Raw genomic sequence first — 14,278 nt, 5'->3', positions numbered from 1 at the left:
TAACTTAGTTCTGACATTGTGAATGACAACCAAGTTATCATCCGTTGGTAGGTAGTACTGGTATTGGTAGGCATGGTTGAGGTAGTAATTGACAACATCAGACAAATGATATGATATCTATTATTATTTCAAAGTTTAAAAACAATGAAAACTTCACATGTCATATGAAGTTCTTCGGACATCTGAGTGTTCTATCACTGGTCATTTATATGGAGGAAGTACTTGGATATCTTCATATTAGTGAATCCCTAATGGAACTCTACCCTAGCAGTGCATATAAGGTGGTACACCTGGTCCATGTGCCATCTTTTTTCTTGTGTCAGTCTAATGTAGGATATGCATAATGGTTCTACAACCACAATGATTTTGGAGGATAGATTGTGCTTCTCTAAGGTCTTCTCATCAGATAATCTAGCAAAAAGGGATGGATCTCTACCCTAGCAGTGCATATAAGGTGGTACACCTAGTCCATGTGCAACCTCTTTTAAAGTGTCATCCTAATGCAGGATATGCATTATGGTTCTGTGACCACAATAAATTCAGAGGATAGATTGTGCTTCCATAAGGTTTTCCCATCAGATAATCTAGCAAAATGGTAAATGTATTCTTCATTCTGACACCTAGTTGTGGGAGCCTCCCCCATGGCAATTTCAGGTTGCATACACCCAATATTGATGATTATCAACAAAATGTTGATGCTTAGTGCCTTCACCACTGGGACTGTGGGATGTCATTAATATTCATCATTATGTCTTTATAATGGGTTGTTCATGGTGTTCAAAAAACACACAAAGATGTGTCCATTAGTTGTTCACTTGCCTCAAAATTAGTGTCAGGATTAGACAGCTTATAATATGTAGATCTGTTGTGGAAGATGATCCTTTTGTGGAAATTTATGATACCCATCTTGATTTGGTCAGACCAGTTGTCACATAAAGATTCGGTTGCTTCTTGAAAGACTTGATTAAGTTGTGGGTGCTTATGACCTCGCAAAATAATTTTAGCCTCTGCAAATGGAAGTTGTGCCTCTTGACCGTGCCGAATGGTGGAACCATGGATCGGTAATAAGTAACCTGAGCATCATGTGAAGGGGTGTGGTTGAAGTAATATATTGACTACAACACCACTTGATCTAGTTCTTCAGTGGGAGTGCTCAAGGTCAAGGATTTTGAGAAGGTTGTATGTGAAGTATCATGCTTATATTGAATTTTAGTATCCTATAAAGGTGCTACGATACATAATATATCCTTACAGTTGTACAGTATGTAATATATCCTTTCAGTTGTACAGTATGTTACTGCTGCATATCAACTATGCTTGTGGATTAGAAGAGTTGATATGCTCTTCTACATGGATGCATCTTGTTGTTCATGATTTTTTGAATAAACTAGGGAATTAAGTTTTGTCATTTAAATCGCTATATTTAAGAATAAATTTAGAATTTCCTTTTTCATGTTTATTTGATTTTTCACTTGATTAAGAAAAAACTCAAGAAAGGACATAAATATTGGTAGTTTTTCTTAGTGACTGTTGTAAATTTCAAATGGAACTCGCTCAGATCAAATCCTAATGCTAGAAATTGGCTCCTTCAGAAAGTGTCAAGAAAATGGAGAAGTCTGCTGAAAACCTATGGGATGATCTTGTTCTCAATCCACACAATTGGTTGGATAATCGGCTGGCTAAGAAGAAAGGATCGGTGCCTACTTTTTCAATCATATTATGCCATTTAGCACTCTTTTGAAGAAATTTGTCATAACTAATAATTTACTCATCCTGCTACGCAGTTGCACCCCAACTTCCCAGATTTTAAGCACAATGAGACTCAGAAAGCATTATGGCTTAATGATGCGCCAAGTTGGGTGTCAGCAAAACTGGATGGCTTAGTGTTTAGAACTACCAGGATGGGTGAAAAATCAGACGGAGAATTGCCCGCTCAACAAAAAGGTAATGGTATATGTGAATTCTTTTACATCTTGATTCTCATCCTTGATTTTTTCATCTTTTTTGTGCATGCTTTCTTTAAATAGGTAAATATATTCAAAACTCAGGTAAAGCTAAACAAGAAACTGGTGGGTATAGCTATGAACTTTTGGTTGGCTAGTTAAATTTTCGACACACTGTTGCATAGATCTCTTCTTAATAGTCCTTTTCCACATGCTAATGATATTTAATAATATATATGTATATATATATATATTAATAATGTTTCAGTACATGGACTTTGTATACATTTTTCAACTGACATCTAGCATAATTTTGTTTGGATAAGCAATGCTTTTTTTTTTTTTTTGATTTTGAATTGATTCTGATTTATGTTTTATGCCTGAGGTCCTGAAAAAGATGTATCTTTTAGTAATAGTGGTCTGATCATTGATAAACATTGTTTTATCCAACTGCATGAACCGATTTAGCTTATTATTAGAAGCGAACATAATATCAACCACCTCTAATGTCTCAAGTCGTCACCATTTTTGGATCATTTGCATGAATCTATCTTCACCACTGAGCTTTGAATAAGTGTATTATCCCTATTTAAATCAATAGTAGTTAAATCTCGTTTTATTGTTTTCCAAAATCTCTTTTGAAGTGTATTATCCCTATTAAGTGTATTATCTTCACCACTGGGCTTTCTTTTACCTTTCTTCTTCTACTAATTTAACTAATGTAGCTCCTTTAATAATTTCGTATGTAAATTTCTGTTGAACATGTATATACCATTTTAATTTTTTTGTTTTATTCTTTATTGGAGCTACATCAAATTGTTTGTAGTGAAAACATTGCAGTCTATCATTTTCATGAATTCCACACAACCTCCTAACATTCTCATCTCGGCTTTACGTTGTAGATTTTTTTTGAACATGTCCATGTCATTTTAAATTAAAATTTCTTATGTTATTCACTATTCTACATTAATTTTTTTGCAAATGAAAACATTTTTATTCTATATTTTTCTAGTAACCGCACATTTTTATTTCTAGAATATTATCTCGACTACACTAACCTTTCATGAGTGTTGTTTCCAACAATATCTAACATGATGGTTCATAAAGCATACAACTATCTTGTAATTTGAAGGAACAAATGATGATCACACAAATCGCCCAACAGCTCTCCCTACTTTAACTATAAAATTTTCATTATTATCAAAGTGTCATCATCAATCTTATTCTTGGAGAATAACAGATCTAAGATTTTTAAAATTTTTGCTTACAAAAACTCCATAATCGTCTATGGTAATTACAACCTTAATTTATCTCTTAGCAATTCTCAAATTGTATTTCTATTTTTGGTCTTAGTGTTAATTAACTCAATGCTTCTAATTTCTAACCTTTGTCTCCATTGAAGATAGAATTTCTCTATGTGGTAAGAGAATTACTTCGCCGATTCATAATGCAAAATTAAGATAATGTGATTACATGTGACTTATCATAGCATCGTTTCATGTATGCTCATTGCATGTGTGCATAGTAGTTAAAAAGGACCGGAAACGCGTTTGATGGAATCATGTTTTGTTATGAAACATTTGCTCTTTTGAAGATTTTAATGTTAGAGAAAAATGTTTGGCTAACTCTTTTCTTTGTAAGACATCATAATATGCACCTATTCTATGAGAATTCCTTTTGTAAATATATTTTTTCTAATTCTATGATTGTTTAACTATGAAAGTGATAGTTACCCCATAGGAGTTATTAATAGTTATTGAGGTTGGTTTTATCCCTCTAGGTGTCCCAACTCCTGGGACATTGATGCAGTTTGTGAGTAAATAGGGTTCAAATCTCTAAACTATTTCCTTAAACAAGGAATCTTGTCGTTGTTGTGCTCTATAATGGGCAATATCATCTGTAATGATCACCGAAGTGCCTTTAGTAGTTTCTATCTCTATTGGATCTCAGATATACCTTAAAGTTGTTTTTATCTTTTATTGACACATATCTCTGATTGTTGATGATTCCCATGGGTATTGTAAACATGATTTAGACCTTAAAATTGCACGATCTTGCAACCTATATCCAGCTTGGAGTTAGCCTAGTTACTGAACCTGATTGCTGATGGGCTTAGGTTGTAAAAATTGGTTGACCCATATGTGTTGGCTTGAGTTTTTTGAGTTCCCTCAATAGTGCTTATATAAAAGGCCAAAAAAAAGAAAAAAGAATATACTTCTAGTGCAACAAGGTATCGAGCCCTCGCCTCTTCACTTCCTACATGTGCTTTATTGCTCCTTTGGTATTCTTCATTCTGTTCTCTCTCTTCCTTTCTCTTCCCTCCTGTTCTCTCTTCTCTTTCCCTTTCCTCTTCTTATTCTCTCCTCTGCTCCCCTCTCTTGTCCTGTTCTCTCCTCTTCCATATCCTGGTCCTCCTTGTTGGGAAACCTTGGAGACCATCGCATGCGCAACGAAAAAATAGAACAATAATCATTTTCCTCAAAACAGATTTATATCGAATCGTGTGCGACGATAGGGAGCGAAAAACTCGTGAAATCAAAAATTACATGAGATTCGTGAGACACTCTCACTTAAGGGAACTTGTATATTCCTGATTTGCAGATACCTGATCTGCAGATCCCAGTTTGTGGATGAATGTGATCTCGTGTTCTCCTCTCTAATGGTGATCCACATGACAAATGAGGTGACGACACACCTCCTCTCATGACGTGTTCTTTTCTCACTTTTGCACACCACACCACGCAGTAGAGGCAATCCTTCTTGCTGCCATCTCGCATCAGAGAGGGGGGTAGTCTGTTGAGGAAGAATCAGGGAGAGAAGTCTTGGAGGTGACAGCTATGGGGTCTAGCCTTGTAACCCTTTTAGTTCCATATCCCTTTTATAGAGAGCTCGTTTTGCTAACCCTAATGAATCTTGCTTTAGTAGGTATTGGATCGCCATTCAATTACCCTAGTATATTGGATATTGGATCTCCATCCAATAATCGCTAGCTTAATGGAAATTGGATCTCTATCCAATTATCCACTTTAAACTTTTATTGGGTCACTCAACAGATTCAATAAAATAGGGGCTTATTGGATATCACATATTCAATCCTCTATTCGTCGCGTCATCCACCATATATATGTGACTCTTTAGGCCCAAAACCGAGCTGGCCGTGAGTTGCACCTGTCAGAACCTCTTCTGACTCAAAACTCTTTTTGATTCAGTGAGAGCATACGCTATATCAGGCCTGGTATATAGCATAGCATACATGATATATTTTATCGCAGAGGCATTGGGTATCCTATCCATGTGTGCCCTTTCTTCAGAAGTCTTTTGGAACATATTCTTAAAAAGTGATATTTCATGTCTCATTGGTATGAGGCCTTTTTTGGAATTTTTCATGTCAAATTTTTTGATAATGATGTCTATGTACTGGGATTGGGACAAGCCAAGTATCCTCTTAGATTTATTTCTATGGATCTGAATTCCTAAAATATAGGATGCTTCTTTTAAGTCCTTCATAGAGAAGTTTTTAGATAACTAAGTTTTAACTGTGGAGAGCATTCTTATATCATTCCTAATGATTAAGATGTCATTCACATATAGCACTAAGAAGGTGATAGCGCTCCCACTTACCTTTCTATACACACAAAGCTCATCTTCGTTCTTAACGAAGTTATAAGATTTGATTGTCTTATCAAATCTTATGTTTTAACTTCGGAAAGCTTCCTTTAGTTCATAGATGAATTTAAGCAATCTGCATGCTTTATCTGGACTTTCTTTGGACACGAATCCCTATGGCTGTATCATATACACCTCCTTCTCGAGATTGCCATGGAGGAGTGCGGTTTTCATGTCCATCTTCCAGATCTCATAATTATGGTGTTCTGTAATGGTCAACAGAATTCGGATGGATTTCAGCATAGCTACGAGTGAGAAGGTTTCGTTATTGTCAAAACTTTGACTTTGACGATGCCCTTTTGCTACTAGCCTAGTCTTATAGGTCTCTACCTTTTCATCTACTCCGATCTTCTTGAAGATCCACTTGTAACCAATGGGTACAATACTCTTAGGTGTATCAACTAGGTTTTAAACTATGTTGGAGTACATAGAATCCATCTCGAAACTTATGGCCTCTAGCCACGTCTTGGAGTCTATACTCGTAATAGCCTTATCGTAGGTCTGAGGATCAACATCCTCAATGTCCTCTCCTTTGATATGTCCCACATATCTCTCAGGAGGGGGGTATTCTGTCGGACCTACGCAAAGTTGGAACTTGTATGCTAGGTACCTGAATAGACTCGGCCTACAGAATGGTGCTCGAGTTAGGTTCTCCTACCTCGTTCAACTCTATCACGTTGTCACTGTTTTCACTAAGAATGTGTTCCTTCTCAAGGAACACTGTCCTCTTAGCAACAAAGACCTTTTGGTCCTCGGGGTGATAGAAATAATATCCACAAGTTTTCTTGGGGTATCTCATGAACTTGCACCATTTTGTCCTTGATTCCAACTTGTTGGGGTTGTGTCTCCTAACATAGGCAGGGCAACTCTAAATCTTAACAATATTAAGATCGAGCTTCTTCCCTTTTTATATCTTATATGGTGTAGGCACTACCGATTTAGTTGAAATTCTGTTTAGAAGGTAAGCTGTGCACTCTAGGACGTATCCCTAGAATGAGACAGGTAGGTCGGTGAAACTCATCATGAGCTGCATCATGTCTAATAGCGTGTGATTCTTCCTTTTCGATATACCATTGAGCTGAGGTGTATAAAAAGGGGTCCATTGAGACAAGATCCCATAGTCTTTAAAGAATTGGGTGAACTCTGTACTCAAGTACTCACCTCCTCGATCTGATCAAAGAGTTTTGATACTCATTCCAGTTTGGTTTTCTACCTTATTCTTATATTTCCTAAATTTCTCGAAGGTCTCGGACTTGTATTTCATCAAGTACACATGTCTATACTTAGAGAAGTCATCAGTGAATGTAATGAAGTAAGAATAACCGCCTATGGCCTGAGTTGACATGGGACCACACACATCACTATGTATGAGTTGCAGCAACTCAATGGCTCTCTCTCCAATTCTATTAAATGAAGAGTTGGTCAATTTCCCTTGAAGACAAGACTCGATAGTTGCATATGATTCGTAATCAAATGAATCTAAGTATCCATCCTTTAGTAACCTCTAGAATTTTCTTTCATAGATATGACCTAGCCTATAATGCCATAAGTATGTATTGTTTATCTCATCTCGCTTCATGACATATGAAGCATCATCTAATATGAATAAACCATTATTTAATATTTATTTATCGATGTTCTCATCATTTAGGATCAATGAACAATCATTGTTTTCAAAAACTAATCTATATTCATTATTTGTCAAACCTAAAATAGAAATAATATTTTTGATAATTAAAAGAACAAAATAGGAAACATTTAATGCTAAAAGAGCTCCACCAGGCAACTGTAGGGTGACCTTCCTAACGTCAACCTTTACGTCATTCTCCATCCTAAGGTCCATCTCGCCTCTTGCTAATCTCCTAGCCTTGCCAGAACCTATAATGAATTGCATATATGAGATGCACTATCGGTATCTAATACCTATGCACTATTATAATTTTTTAACAAATGAAGATCAATCATGAATGTACTTGAAGCTTTTCTAAGTTTTTGTTTCGCCTTTTCTACAAGGTACTTTTTGTAGTTCCTCTTCCGGTGCCCGTCTTTGCCATAATGGAAATACTGGCCTTTGTCCTTTGTTGGGTCCTTCTTTGCAACCTTTGCTTTGCCCGGTTCGCCCTTGCCCTTGTCCTTCTGCAGGGACTTTTCTGCCTTCCTTTTCTTTTGGTCTTACCAGGATAGAGAACTGACTTTTTTTTCTTGATGGTGCTCTTAGCCTCCCTCAATATATTAAGGAGCTCAGGGAGTCACCTCAAGCTTGTGTATGTTGAAATTTATAATGAACTGCGAAAAAGAATCTGGGAGGGATTGAAATACAAGATCCACACACAAGTTATCCTCTAGGACCATTCCTAAATCAGTGGGTTTTTCTATCCACTCAATCATCGTAAGGACATGGTTCTGAACGGATGTCCTCTCAGTCATCCTAGCGCGAAAGGGACTCTTGGATATTTTATATCGTTGAGTCCTTTTCTGTTCCTTAAACAATTTGCGGAGATGTAGGAGAATGAATCTAACATTCATCTTTTCATGCTGCCTCTGTAACTTGGGAGTCATGGAGCCCAACATGTAATATTGAGCAAGAGTGGAGTCATCTATGTACTTCACGTAGCGAGTGATCTCATCCTCACTTGCCATTTCCTTGGGCGTAGATATTACTATGTCAAGGACATATGTGATTTTCTTTGTCATGAAAATAATTCTTAGGTTACAGAGCCAATCCGTGTAGTTTGGACCAGTGAGACGATTGATATCAAGTATGCCATATAAGGGATTTGAAAGTGACATTTTCTAAAAATTAAAGATGTAGTTGAAAAGTAAATAATATGCAGATTTTGGATTTTACAATTACAATTAAAATATGGTCTTTTATCTTAATCTACTCTTATTTTCTCGTGAAACACACAACTCCCTCCGATATGTGAATCGGAAATCCCCGACGATTTTTTAGTGGGGATTGGGATCCAATCGACATATTAGTATATGACCTTGAGGGACTTGACCAATCACATTAAACCCAAATGGTAGGCAACTCTTGCCAATCATAACTTGTGATTTCCGTCATGTTCGGCCTCCGAATTATTATTGTCTCTGAGGACTTAACCAACTCAGCCTACGTCGAAAAATGATTTCCGCCTATAATGTTGGAAGGACACGTGGGTCAATATTATTTTAGAGGGGTTTTTTTAATTTAATTCGGTCTTGTGGTTAAACGTTATGTGTCACACACATATATTTAATATATTATTGATATCTCATGTGTATATATATATATATATATATATATATATATATATATATATATATATATATATATATATATTACTTAGTAGGTGTAGAAATATATATCATATATATGCACATACATCCACACCAGATAATCATGGACCAGAGCCAAAGTGATCAAAACCGAGCCAAAGGCTTGATCACAAACAAAAAGATTCAAGTGTGCCTCGGCGCATCTTTATGCTCGGTGATTATCTGTCTCGTCCTCATCGGTCCTATCGACACTTCGGTGCATCTCCATGCCCGATGATCATTCGCCTCGTCCTCTTTGGTCTCGCTAGTATCTCCAAACATTCATTGCGCCTTCTCATGAAATTACAACTTAATTACAGGCACATAGGCCCACAAATACACATATCACATAATGAGAAGCTTTGATCTCAATTAAGAGGAAGTACAATACTGAGAGAGATAGAATTACATGTCGGATACATGGGAGGGAGAGGGAGGCTCGTAGGTTCCAATAATAATAATCACATACACATCATCACACATGGCCCATGATCATCTGTTCACATCATACATCATATGTACACAAAGGTATAGGACTACTAGGTAATAATTAATTAAATTATTTAATTAATTAAACTTGGATTAACTTTTAATCCAATTAGGAAACTCTATAGTATCCATACTACTGAGTATCCCATACGACTAGGAAATCTTGGCCGCACGGGTTGCTTGGGTGGCCAGGAAACCCTAGCCGCCAGGGACCCCTTTGCAACGAAGAATCCTTGGCTATAGGGGTTCTGCTTGGCCATGCAACCTTTGGCAAGGCCGAGAGCATCAAGTTCTACTCTTGGCCAAGGTTGCAAGTAGCCTTCCGCTAACATTGCAGGGCTGCAATAGTTGTTGCCCTTTTCCCAATTTTCTGTCAATCGTTTTGATGATAAATTAGTGGTCAACATGACCTTTTAAATGCCAAAACTGATGCAGTTCAAATCTATGATCGGTATCAAACGTAACAACTTTACGTAAACATCGATTTTACACGATTCAGCACAACACACGTAATTAATAACCAATCGTTGCACGAACAACCTGGCTCTGATGCCACTGTTGGGAAACCTGGGAGAGCATCACATGCGCAGCGGAAAAATAGAACGGAAATCGGTTTCCTAAAAACAGATGTATATTGAATCGCATTCGACGATTGGGAGTGAAAAAATCGTGAAATCGAAAACTGTGTAAGATTTGTGAGACGCTCTCACCTAAGGGAACTCATATATCCCTTGTCCGTATATCTTAGTCTATGGATGAAGTAGATCTCGCATTCTCGTCTCGCGACACGGCGGATGAGGCGACGATGCACCTCCTCTCGACGATGCACCTCCTCTCGTGACGCGTTCTTTCCTCACTTTCGTGCACTACCACCACGCAGCAGGGGAAGTCCTTGCTGCCCTCTCTCACCAGAGAGGGGGGTAGTCGGTTGAGGAAGAAGCAGAGAGTGGTCCTGGAGGTGGCGGCTATTGGGTCCAGCCTTGTAACCCTTTTAGTCCCGTATCTCTTTTATAAAGAGCCCTCTTTGCTAACCCTAATGGATCCTGCCCTATTGGGTATTGGATTTTCATCTAATTACCCTAGTATATTAGATATTGGATCATCATCTAATTATCCCTAGCTTGATGGAAATTGGATCTCTATCCAATTATCCACTCTAAGCTCTTGTTGGGTTTCACTCAACGGATCCAATAAAATAGGAGCTTATTGGATATCATATATCCAATCTTTTATTCGTTGCGTCATCCACCATATGTGTGTGACCCTCTAGGCCGAATACCGAAAACAGATCCAATAAAACAGGGGCTTATTGGATATCATATATCCAATCTTTTATTCGGCACATCATCCACCATATGTGTGTCCCTCTAGGCCGAATACCGAGCCGGTCGTGAGTTGCACTTGTCAGAACTGATTTAGTGAATTATTATCCCATAATAATTCGCTCAACTCATCGACTATGGATGTACTAAGCCACTATGCCATAGTCCCCAAACGGTACAAGAGGATTTAATCCATTGGATTCGTCTGCTCTCTATTATCGTGTATCTATAGTCCTTTATTAATCTAATATCCCAATAACCGTATACCTGACATGGTGTTGTCAGGCTCCTACGGAATCTACTCGAGCCTTGCTCTAATCGGATTCTCTTGGAGAACTCCTCTCAATTTGAATGACCTTGGTTAGGGATTTGCCTGAGCAAGAACATACGGGACATTCCTCTCAGCGGATGATCCTTTATCGACACTCAATTGCCCTTGTAAGGTTGGCTACCACTTCCGATGATCGGTTGTGTTAGATTTGGAACTTCTAGACCTTTAAGTCTGGTATCAAAGAGTGGAGTACTCATACAGGACATCCTTGGTGTCTCAACTCTAAGGATCAGACACACAATTAGGACCACGAAACCACTGTCTGACGATAAGGTATCATTAACCATCCAGCATTCCGTGAGCGGATTATTCAGTAAACTCATTCTCTAGTGAGCACTTGTGCTATATCCTTAGTGTCTCCACACAAGTAGTTATGAGACTAGCTACATTTATCATATGGATGAGTATATAGCATATTGGTCTATTCAGTTATTTCGATGTTCTTCTCAAGCAACCTATGATGGGGAATATTTAAGGTATGTGTTTATAGGCGAATTAGTCTCATTATTATGATCTAATCATGATCCAACTCTCATTGCATAGATCTAAGGACATCACAATATATTTATCAACCAATATAAAGTGTGAAAATGTCATAACCAAAAATACTATGCAGCATGTTACATATGTCATCACTCACGTGATTGCATTGCAGGGCACCTGTAACTAGCACTCCCTTTTCTTGTTCTCTCCTTTCCTCCCATTCATCTCCTTTGGTACTCTTCTTCCTCCTGTTCTCACTCTTCTATGTCTCCTGTTCTCTCCTCTCTGCACCTTTCCTGTTTTCTCCTCTCTCCACCTGTTCTCTCCTCTCCTGATCTTCGAGAACTTGTGTCGTGTTGTGAGGCTCTTTGTTCACTCTCAAAATTTGTTTCTTCTTTTTTCCTCCAGATTGTCTTCTATTTATGTCCATATAGACTGCAACATGTTGGGTAACGCACCTAAAGAACCAAAGTAAGATATCTAGTGTCATTTAGTTTAATTCTTGTTCTTTAGCATTGTCTGCTACTTGCAATTTGATAACAGCAAATCTTACTCGAGGGGTGAGTGGTGTGAGCTCATGATAAAACCATTACACTGGGAGAATGAGACCAGAAGATGGTGTTAACAAGGGCTCGACAAGGGACATACACAAAAAGAGAGAGGCTCCTCAGTTGATTTGTCCTGTTTTGTCAACTTTATCCATCCTACATTCCACGCAACCAGTTGGTCTTGCATTGCATGACGTGTTTGATTGTTGTCTAGACAATGATGATGATGATGACGGTGAAGTGGCAATTAGCATGTCTGTAAATTATCCCCAATATGTAGAAACGTGCCCAAGGACAGTGGAGTAGTGCATGAGAAACTCCTAAAGAAAACAACATTTCTTTCCATTTCTTGGCGATGCATTGCTGTTCTTTTTTCTTAATTAGTCCCATTCCTTCAAAATTTTGCTCTCAAGGTTGAGATTAATTTAATTTAATTTAATTGTATTATTCGGTGGAATGTGATTATGCATGTTCATATGGTATTGGCATAACTTTATTCGTCCTGAATTTAAAGAATGATCACAAGTGCAAGTTCATGGACTTTGTTATTTTATGGGTTTCCTAGACTTTGCATACTAGCAGGTCTTACCAATTGAATCTTTAATTTACTGTTCTCCTTTTTTAGTTCTTTAAGTTACAACTGGTAAAAAGCTTATTTTACTTTATCAAAAGAAAATTTTCACCAAGGGTGTTTTGACAAATCGTCAGGATGCTGGAATTATGATTGGAAGTTTATGACTTTTTTCTCCAGTTGTGTTTTAAATATATGACAGCTTTTGATGATTGTTGTTGAAAAAATAATTATCACTTATTTATTTCTTATAAGTTTACCTTAGTTAAACATTTCCTTCGACTTACTATGATAGTATAATTTGGTCTGGAATATATTTTATGCTTTCTTTTAACATTTTTCGATTGCCATTGGCAGAAAATTCATGGAAGAGCCTTGTGGATAATCCAAATGATTGGTGGGACAACCGGGCAAACAAGGTATAACCCTGATATTCAACAGATATTTCAACTAAGATGACATCAATTTATTTGACTGCTTGATATTACTTATTTGTTGTTTTTTCTTACATATGCAGTTCAATCAGAAATCTCCTGATTTTAAACACAAGAAAACTGGTGAAGCCTTGTGGCTAAGTTCTACTACACCTCAGTGGGTTCTGACGAGCTTGCCTCCAGTGAACACAGAAAAAAAATTTGAAAGGAGAATGGCATCTTCATCACCGGCTACTATAATTTCTTAATCTTCGCAGGTAATCCTTTTGATTTTGATCTATATATGTAATTTGAAGTTCGTTATTTAATCATCATTAGACACCATTTTGCTCATGTGGACATTTTTCTATACTCCTGATGCAGGTTAAAATATCATCCTATGTTGTGGCTCACCATTTCTGATAATTCCTTGGATATCATGAACACGAGACTCAGAGGATTCACTTTGGAGTGGTCTATCGATATCACTCAGATGCCACAAGGCTTTTTTTTAGTTGTATCATTTACAGTGTTTGCTGATAAAACTACTATGATAAAATTTATTTCTGAGTTTATAAAACTGCTGGATCATAGCATGATTAAACAATGTTGTTCAGTAGTGCTAATAGGGGTTTGCATGATCAATTGTGTGCTTATTTGCTTTTCATCTGGCTGATTTCAGTGATTCCTCCCCAAACAGGAGGAATCCAGAGATCTCCCACTCCACGCATCAGTGTGTTCTGCAATGCATCTTTTTTCTTTTTTTGCTTGCAATTCATTCCTTTGTTCTGGGTTTAATTAGTTTCTGTTCTGACATATATTAATACTAGGTCCAGTTTACGTGTTGTTAAAGGACATTTCAATGTACTCCCGGCATCAAACAGCCAGTTTTGTAAGCTGCAACTCGACTTGTGACAGGTATTAACTTAATAGGTTTGAACCATAGATAAGAAATGATGTCTGACTTCAGTTTTGACTTATGGACTGGTCATCTGGGTCATATTTTGCATGTGTTGTTGTCGGTTATCATACAATTTCTTTTAGAATTGTATTCAATTCTAGTGCATGCTGGGACATATATGCACTAGAATTTTATTCAATTCTACAATTCTAATATGCACTAGAATTTTATTCAATTCTACAATTCTAGTGCATTTTGTGTTACGTGACATTTATAACGTGTTTGCATATGTTTCGAGCAGTATCTTCACA

The 14,278-nt window shown here is 37.3% G+C and overlaps 1 protein-coding gene across 2 annotated transcripts in view; it reads left to right on the top strand.

The window, feature by feature from the left end:
- The window catches only part of LOC103985151 (protein OSB3, chloroplastic/mitochondrial), a 30,618-nt gene extending 16,907 nt beyond the window's left edge, over positions 1–13,711 (top strand). Inside the window, exons 5-9 of one of the 2 annotated variants that reach the window (XM_009402776.3) lie at positions 1,593–1,696; positions 1,785–1,944; positions 13,011–13,072; positions 13,171–13,344; positions 13,451–13,711. In XM_009402776.3, coding sequence (XP_009401051.2) covers positions 1,593–1,696; positions 1,785–1,944; positions 13,011–13,072; positions 13,171–13,335 — 491 coding nt within the window. In that variant the 3' untranslated portion in view covers positions 13,336–13,344; positions 13,451–13,711. The remainder of the gene's footprint in view (positions 1–1,592; positions 1,697–1,784; positions 1,945–13,010; positions 13,073–13,170; positions 13,345–13,450) is intronic. The other variant, XM_065109217.1, reaches the window with a different exon arrangement.
- The last annotated feature ends 567 nt before the right edge of the window (positions 13,712–14,278 follow it).

This window comes from Musa acuminata, chromosome BXJ2-5 (assembly GCF_036884655.1).
Source record: "Musa acuminata AAA Group cultivar baxijiao chromosome BXJ2-5, Cavendish_Baxijiao_AAA, whole genome shotgun sequence".
NCBI lineage: Eukaryota > Viridiplantae > Streptophyta > Magnoliopsida > Zingiberales > Musaceae > Musa > Musa acuminata.
Note: the sequence above shows the minus strand (reverse complement) of the source record. Positions and strands in the feature narration are given on the sequence as shown.